This window comes from Sesamum indicum, linkage group LG6 (genome assembly GCF_000512975.1).
Source record: "Sesamum indicum cultivar Zhongzhi No. 13 linkage group LG6, S_indicum_v1.0, whole genome shotgun sequence".
Lineage (NCBI taxonomy): Eukaryota > Viridiplantae > Streptophyta > Magnoliopsida > Lamiales > Pedaliaceae > Sesamum > Sesamum indicum.
In genome coordinates this window covers 15,083,725-15,092,629 of record NC_026150.1, presented here as the reverse complement: position 1 = coordinate 15,092,629, position 8,905 = coordinate 15,083,725, and the positions used below count along the sequence as shown (strand labels likewise).

At 36.8% G+C, this 8,905-nt stretch overlaps 2 protein-coding genes across 3 annotated transcripts; both read left to right on the top strand.

The window, feature by feature from the left end:
* LOC105164528 lies at positions 282–1,520 on the top strand. Its single transcript, XM_011083178.1, has 2 exons — positions 282–286; positions 1,184–1,520. The coding sequence occupies exons 1-2, from the start codon at positions 282–284 to the stop codon at positions 1,518–1,520; spliced, it is 342 nt and encodes a 113-aa protein (XP_011081480.1).
* LOC110012124 lies at positions 7,583–8,675 on the top strand. Of its 2 annotated transcripts, none has more exons than XR_002287257.1 (4): positions 7,583–7,689; positions 7,782–8,054; positions 8,134–8,242; positions 8,323–8,675. XR_002287257.1 is itself a non-coding variant. In XM_020694541.1 (4 exons), exons 3-4 carry the CDS (start codon positions 8,164–8,166, stop codon positions 8,659–8,661), a joined length of 408 nt encoding a protein of 135 aa, XP_020550200.1. In that variant the 5' UTR covers positions 7,583–7,689; positions 7,782–8,054; positions 8,134–8,163; the 3' UTR covers positions 8,662–8,675. The 2 variants fall into 2 exon arrangements, 1 of the variants encoding a protein (XP_020550200.1); XM_020694541.1 differs by having other exon boundaries at positions 8,134–8,232.

The following is an 8,905-nucleotide window of genomic DNA, read 5'->3' as shown; positions in this document are numbered from 1 at the left end:
AAGGCGTACACAAATATATATAGAGTTACTATTCTCAACTAACTAAAACTAACTCGCCTTTTAACTAATAAAGGCGTGTGTGCGCTTTTAAGAACAGAACAATTTCTAATACAATACACAACTAATAAAGTCGCGAGCAACTAATAGAAGCGCAACTTCGTTTTATTACGTTTCTTCTTATTATGACAATGAGTCAAGCCATCCTTCAGCAGCTGAGTAACAGTGATATTAACCTCCATTTATCCTATAATTTTTCATAGGGTCAATCATATCTACATCTCATGAGGTTTGCCTCAATTAATATACATCTCAATTAGCAATTACCCCATTTAAAGTTCGTAAAACCTTATAATATTTGATGGAGAATTGGGCAAGTATAAAGATATCTTTGACCCGATGTGATTTGGGTAATGTGCAAAATAACATCCTATGAAAAAAAATATATCAAATTGTCTCTCTGTGTTTTTAAAACTAAAATAAATTATCCTCTTAGTTAAAGCAATTTATCCTCTTAGGAGGGCGTCTGTAATACACTCGCTCCTATTGCGAGTGTGCATAGTTTTTTCTCCAAAAAAATTATTTTTGTATAATATATTAAATATCTAATTTAAAATATATACAAATATTTATAAAAAGAATAAATATACTATTTTATATATAATATATAATAGTTTTAATAATATCTACATTTTTATTTAAAAATAAAAATAAAAAAACCAACCCCTACCCACCCGCCTTCAAACCAGCCACTACCCATCCACTTCCCAACATAGTTGGTTTACATGCGAGTCAGATCGATCTTTTTGTTTCAATATTTCAAAAAAGAAGCATTGAACCCATTCTGCCTTGTTGTGGTCATCACTATTGCATTTTGCAACTCTTTTCATATTTTCGCCCGTGTACTACCTATTTTTCCCATACTTGCTAACTATAAGAGCCCAAATACTAAACTACTACTGTGTTCTGCTTTCTCTGTAGATCTAGCACAAAAACTCTCATTCTTTGTTACTTAATTATGAGTTTAGGAAAATAAAGAATCATATGTGCTGCACATTTAAATCCTATTTGATGGACTATAGTAAGAATTAAACGAATTATGTTGAAAATATGATCATAAAAGTTAGCAAAACATATTGTCCAAGAGGACATTAAGACAACTGAGAATCAGTACATATTTGTGCAGACTGGAACTACGACCCTTTGGGATCGATGTGATCAATGTTGTACCTGGTGCTGTGAAGTCCAACATAGGAAACTCTTCCATAGCAACATACAATAGGCTGCCAGAATCGAAGTTGTACAAGAAGTTTGAAGAAGCAATTCGAGCAAGAGCAATGCTTTCCCAGAACATTAAATCAACGCCTGCAGAAGAGTTTGCGAAGAAGACGGTCGACGCAGTGCTGAAGCAGAATCCACCTGCTTGGCTTTCCTTAGGCCATCTGTCCGGAGTAATGGCAATCTTGCACCATATGCCCCTTCCCATCAGAGATTTCCTCATCAGAAAGAAATTCAACTGTTGATATATCTTGCTATATCCCGCAATAACTTGGGTAGTTTCCTCTTATAACCCCATGATATATGATGCAGGTCCATAGAATTTGAATTTTCTATTTTCAGATTATATTTTATTTTTTATTTTATTTAATATGTAAAAATTATGTTATTTATTGTATATCAAGAAAAATGAGACGTAGTGTGCATCTACAGTATATATAATTGAAGAGCATCCTACCGGTATTTTCAATTTATTGATGTGTTACTTTTTTATTTTTTTTTATACTGAATAAATGTTTTTAACTTTTCCATACATCATGATTTTTCATAACTACCTTTTGATAATTTTTTTTCTCTCATTCATTTATATTTTAAATATATATTATATTGTATATTTTAGATAATTTTTAACTCTAATAAAATTAAATAATATAATTTTTAAAAATATTTTATTTTAAATATTTTATAATAATTATGCACGTACATAGAATGGGTCGCACTCACTAATATATTAAACGAGGTATAAGATATAATAGTGTAAAAAACAATTCATTCCCATGTGTTGTCAAAAAAGATCAAAAAGACCCCCTTGCAATAAATAAATTAGCAAAAGAACCCTCTTTGGAAAAATGAATAGGCAAAATACCCCCTTGGACTGGAGTTGTGGTACACGCGCCAATCATATGTGGATTTTTTGTTTTGTATATGTATAATGACAAAAATATCCTTGTTTACCCACCGTTAGTTATTATTTTATATGAATCATCGGTTTATATTTAAGTAATACAAATCAAAGGGCCAAATTTGTCAAACTAAAATCGAACAGTTTAGATTTTATTTAACGAGACTATGATTTATATTTTATTTAATCAAAATGAGTGGCTCAGATTGTATTTAATCTGAATCAACGCCTTAAATTTAAAATTGTATATATAGTATATATGTATATAGTTAAAATTATATATATGTAATATATATATATATACAATTAAAAGATATATATCTAATATATATAGAAAGAGAGAGAAGGGGCAGAGGAGGAGGGGGAGGCGATGGGAAGAGACGACAGCTGAGTGGGAGGCTAGGAGCTATGAGCTGGGGGGAGCAGAAGGGGGAGGGGGGCTGAGAGGGAAGGGGGAGGAGGAGGCGGTGGAAGGGAAAAGGGGAGGAGAGAGGGGGAGGCAAGGTTGTTCAGAAATTGAGTGATTTGAACGTAGAATTCAATGAAGGAGAACGTTATTCTCAAGTGAAGAAATCAAGATTTCATTCCAAAGAAAAAATGTACAGTTTCTATTAAATACAAGGGAGAAGACGATGAACAGAAACTCAACTAACCACTTACCCAAACCACTAGTCCACACCAGCACTAGGTGGCATACACGTCATGCCCCGTCAACAACTTATAAAGTCAGGAATTACAATTACAAAGAAAACAAGAAAACGTTAAAACGCGTCTTCTTCCACGGATGATTTTTCCTCTGTTGCTAGTCTGCTGCCACTATGATCAACCAGCCTCAATCAACCAGGATTCCATTCAATATTCACAACAAGGGCTGCGACAGAGAGGGGGGAAGATGGCAGTGGCAGCGAAGGCTGAAGAAGACAACGGTGGTGGCAACTGAGGACTAGGGAAGGGGGGCTGCCTTGGGTGAAGGGAGAAAGGTACAAGGTTATTTTTTTCTTATCTTTTTCCTTTTACATTTTAAATGTAATTTGAATTATAATTCTTATTTTCTTTTGTAATTTTCAATTATTTTATATTAAATATTAAGTATTTCATAATTTTTGGCTATCTTTATTAATATATATATATATATGTATAAATAAAAGAAATAGAATCTTCATCATTGATTTTAACTAGTTAAGAGTCGACGGTCCATAATAAAGGGTAATAAATATGATTATCTAATTAAAAAATAAAAATACCTGAAAATGGAATTGTGTACCCCAAATCCTACCCCACAAGGGTATTTTCCCTATTTAATTTTTTCATAGGTGAGATTTTTGCTAATTTATTTATCATAGGGAGATATTTTTTTATCTTTTTTCATAATATAATAAGGTAAATTGCTTTTTACCCAAATATAATATATAAAATTTGAAATAAAAAATTCAATTTGAGGAAAAAATACAAAAATAACAGCAGAATACCTTTGTATTTTGCCAGTATTATAGAGGCATAAGGACCATTGAAGTGGCAACAATAATATTGTTATTGTGTACAGTTTTGATGAATATACTAATTGAAGGGGTGACAGGTATTTGTGAATTTGTTTATGTTTGGCTAGACATGTGCTTGCATGAAACACAGAAAATTATCGTTGTGCTTGTTTTCATTTTCATGGAGATAGTCCGAAACATAATAAATATTTTGATAGATTTGACCCAGCTTAACTTGGTGTGTTTTAGTTGATATTGGGCCTTTATCCTTTCTTTTGTACTTATTGTCTAAAACAAACCTTACCCCTAAATCCGAGTCAGATATCACTCCATCCCGTTTCTATGTGGTCCACCTAACAAAACCCCTCCGGCAAGCGCACGGCTCCGCCAGTCACCTGATGTTGTCTAGATAGATGTCGCCCATGAGACATGTTTGGTTTGTATAGTCACGGCGCCACATCCAGTGGTTTCAAATTCCACAACTCGCAGCCGCTGTCCGCGATGCCCAAGAATGCGTTGCAATCCGTGAAAGTGGCACTCCCCTTGATCCGGATTGCAGGTCATCGGCTACCTCGTGTCCTCCAAAAAGTTTGGTACCTGAGAAAAGAGAGCAGATCATTAGTCTTGTTGGAACATCCTCAGCTAAAACCCTCTGACTCTTAAGTCAGTAAAGGAATTCAAGATAGAATAAGCGAGCTAAATTCAATCTCAAGCAAACTAGTATGGTATTCAGTGTAATTAATATCTTACCATAAATGAACTGTATATGGGGTATTTATATAATATCTGAATGGATCCACTTGCATGCTTGGAGTGGTTCATTCACATTGCACCACGTGTCCTGATCTTGATTCATAAGGTGTTAAAACAATCAATGGTCCCTCGTAATGGATCTTGGAGCCAAATCGTGGATACAGGTCAAGTTTTGGGACCAGACTCGGATGTGCAGGTAAACATCCTAAGTATCTGGGTCGGCTCCGCAACCCGACCTAGAATCATGGTTCGCAGATCCCGCGGGTAGAACCTATTAATAAATATCTACTCTAGGGTGTATGTATGTCATTTTCATTAATAATTACTTAAATCCCCGTCATTACTCTCTCAATTGTTCTTAGTGTGTTAAACCCATTAAAAGAATTTAATCAATCGCTCATTCTGAACCCCTGGATCTGTTTATAGTCCTTCGCATCCCACCATCCATTTTAGCGTGCCTTTCCACCTTCCATCGCCTATATATATGCTGACCTATTGACTTGTTCCATGCCCCCTTCATGCGAGCTGCTTGCCTAGGTGCGATCTGTTGAGCTTTAAGAGACTCGTTCTCTAGGTATCTTTCAAATCTCCTTCCCTTAATTCTTTTTCATTATGTGTTCAAATACTGGTTCGAGTTCGGAATCTAGCCCCAAATCCAATTCTTCGGGGTCGACCGCAAGTTCGCCCCAACCAATTCCTCATGGAGTAGGTCCTTGCGTTGTTCCTCCGATTAAGGCAGGTCCTTCAGCCGCTCCTCTAACTAGGGTAGAAACTGACTTAAAAATAGTAGATCCGAGTGATAAAAACTTAGAGCAGTATGAAGTCATGATGTCTAGGAACCTTTGGGTTGGAGTCGTTAGATCTCCATACATTTCTCCCAGAGCGATTAGGGAAAAGTGTTATATTCCCAATGAATTTGAGATAATTCTTCCTCATTCTTCTGATAGAATGCATCGACCTCCTAAGGGCTTTTGCACAATATCTACTGTTCACCTCGAATCAGGTCTTCGTTTTTCCCCTTGCTCAACCCACATCCAAAATATTAGGTCGCTTAGACATATGCCCTATGCAGCTAGCCCCCAATTCCACTCTTCATATACTCATGTTTATATTAGTTATGCGTTATCGTCATCACGAGCCTAGTTTTGATAACTTCTAGTCCCTTGATAAGTTTATGACCTCGAAGATGTCCGGGGATCCGTGTTTCTTCTATTTTACTGCTAAGTCAAACTGTAGATTTTTAGATAAGCTCAAATCTAATGTAAGCCCTTGGACAGATAATTTTTTTTTTATCCGCTTCCCTACGAATGGCGCGGCACAAAGCCCGAACCCGAGACTTATGGGGGGGAGCTGGTGTTAGGATAGATGACCAAAAAGCCAATTAGATTGGTCTGGATGTATTCTACTATGACAATTAATCGATATTATGTAATATTATTTTAAGTGAATAAAATGAGTATTCTTTTGTTGTGCTCATATTGTATGTTTGCATCTATTTGAACAACACAACAAAGCTCACAGACCAATTGGCAACCATGCAGTTAGGTCGGGTATTGGATGGTGGTTATGAAACCAATTTCCAAACGGTTAGGTCTGAAACGTTCCAGGTCGAGAACCTTGAGATTGGGCATTGAGAGTCCTATCGAGACTTGCACTAAGAGTCGCATTCAATTAGTGAGTACCGTGTTTCATCGGTGATAAACATGGGGTGTTTATGTCTTAGTAGGTCGATCGACTAGGTGCCCGAATCAACTGAACTAACTCACAGGGATCATCATAAGGAAGCATTGGAGGCTTGGTCGGTCTGACTTGAATCCCCGGTTCCAATACTACAGGAGTAGTCCTCACACTTAAGGAACCACAACAGTCACGTGCATACGATGACTATATCTTGGATATGTGCGCGAGGTGATTGTGTTGCAGACATGATCATCATAAACCTCGTCGAGTGCAATCGGAGTATGTATCGAGGATGGTGAGTTCCAAGAAGAGGATCCATCCCCTATTAATATCTGGTAGAATTGTCTCCTATGTACTTGAAGACGGGCTTACACCTTATGAACCTGTGGCCATAGTGGTTTATCGAATAGGTAAGGAGGTTCCTATGTCAATCAATTAAGCGTAGAGCAGTCTCAAGTATTAAAGCATAGAAGCCTAGTTTAGATGGGAATCGATACCTAATCCCATGCCCTAAACTAAGGCCAGGATACGGTAGATAGAAGGACCGTATTTATATGGACTCGAGAGCCTAAATGTTCACACGGACATTCACCTGGTCTCTAGTGCCATGGACCATTGCTAGACGGCCACCCATAGTGACGGGCTTTCTTGATTAAAAGTTAATCAAGCATTATTAATTAAATTAGATATAACTAATAATAGTTTTAGACACTAGCGAGTCTAGGTGAAAGGTGAACTTAAAGAGTCACACACAAATCACCGGAAAAGGACAAAGAATTAATTTGAAATTAATTCCACAAGTTATTATATTACCTTGTTATTTAATAAGTTGGATCTTAATGATGACAATAAGGGCTTATGTATTTAATTGGATTCAATACATATTAGGCAAATAAATTAGAATAATATTCCCAATACATACTAATATTTTTACATAATAATGTAAATAATCTCAAAATTAATCTGGTCCAATTTCTTCAATATTAATATTTTTACATAATAATCAAAAAAATTAGTATATTCTTTTTTATTAACATATTAATCTCTATAATCCAACGAGCTTTAAACTAATACTTTTATATAATTTTTGTAGATAATGTCTATTGGTACACCGCCTCTATCGCGTGGTCGTGGTCGTGGTCGTGGCCGCGGTTGTGGCCCTGTACTGCCACCAGTACCATTAGATGCTTCTCATGTCGAGGAAGCATCCCCTCGACCACCTACACCCCTGATACGCTCGCACTGTCCCCTGTCCCGCAGACTCCAGATGATGCTGGTATATCTGGTGCTGCATGTACAGCTACAGGTGAACAGCAGCCTGCCACACCAGCGGCTGCTCCACCACCATCATTAATCCACCTACCATCAGCGCACTAGTACATTAGCCTCGATGACACGAGGCAAGTTTGTTAAATAATTTTTCTATTATGAATAATTTTATTTTGAAAATGTTAATTAATTATTTAATATCAAACTAAATTAAGATCTGACATACAGTTCCACGAGCGCATCAATGCGGTCGTGCGGGAACATTTTCCCCACCTGTGGTTGTGTCTGAAGCAAGTGCCGGAGCACCAACATTTCTGGTTTGACATCATGAAGGTAATTAGTTTTAAATAAATTTTTTTTATCTAATATAAAATCTAATTGTTTAATTTATTTAACTAGTGTTTTAAAAAATTTTATTACTACAGATGACCTACTGGTGGGACTGTGACGATGAGTCCACGTTTTGGGTCTTCCACATATCGGCTGGGAAGTACATCCGGAAGACCTTCTCCGTCGTCTGGTCTAGCCTGGTCAAGCCACTATGGCTGGCCAACAAGGTCTGGCTCCAGCTCCAGACGTACTGGGCCAGCAAGGACTTCCAGTAGGAGTCCTCCAAGAATAAGGTGAACCCCACGGCGTCCTCGACTGTGTACCGAGGGAGTCTTCCTCAGTCAACATGCACAAGAAGAAGTTGATAAGTAAATAAAAATTATTTATGTATTAAATTATTATTTTTAATTATGATGCTAATTAGTTAACTACTTTTTTCTTATACAGGAGACAGAGCTTTGTAGGCCGCCCAAGTAGATGGAATTATTTGAGCGGTGCTACAAGAAGAAAGAAGACGACGACTGGAGCGGGCCGATGGTGGTGGAGGTCACGAAAAGTAGCTAAATATTTAATATTATTCCTTTAATAAATAATTCTTTATTTAATAAAGTACTAATATTTTTTTTTGTTTTACAGGAGACGTTCCAGAAGATGCTGGAGGATCATCAACCACAGCCCACAGCCGACGACCTCGATGCTCCCGTCGAGTCCGAGGCTTCGGTGGCAATGATGGAGCAGCAGATGTGGTTGGCTGCAGTCAGAGGTAAGAACAAGGGTCGAGTATTCGTCTTTGGTTCTGAGGCCCATGTGTCTAGCCGCACATTCACATCACCATCACCATCGCTACCACCAGATCCAGTCATGGAGGACTGCATCGGCCATCTCGAGATGATGATGGCTGACATGATGGACATGATGCAGGCCTCCTCGTCCACTATAGCCCGGCCTCTGACGAATCCCCAGGCTGAGAATTAGGACGACGTTGATGATGACCATTTAGATTAGATTTTATATTTTTGTTTTCATTTTTGTAATTACATAATTTTTCATATTGATATAATATTTTTTAATTATTAATTATTTCATAATGAAGATTAAATTCCATCATTTTATATTTATTCAATTAATCAAATTTATAGATAAAATTAATTCAAATTTCATCAAATTAACTGTAAATTTATTAAAATGTATAAATCTATTTATTTATTCAAACTTATTA

Excerpts from the sequence above, each read along its gene's own strand:
- LOC110012124 (XM_020694541.1), top strand. The coding sequence starts at position 8,164 with ATGGAATTATTTGAGCGGTGCTACAAGAAGAAAGAAGACGACGACTGG. Across the intron at positions 8,233-8,322 it reads GCGGGCCGATGGTGGTGGAG|GAGACGTTCCAGAAGATGCT; the intron begins GTCACGAAAAGT and ends TTTGTTTTACAG.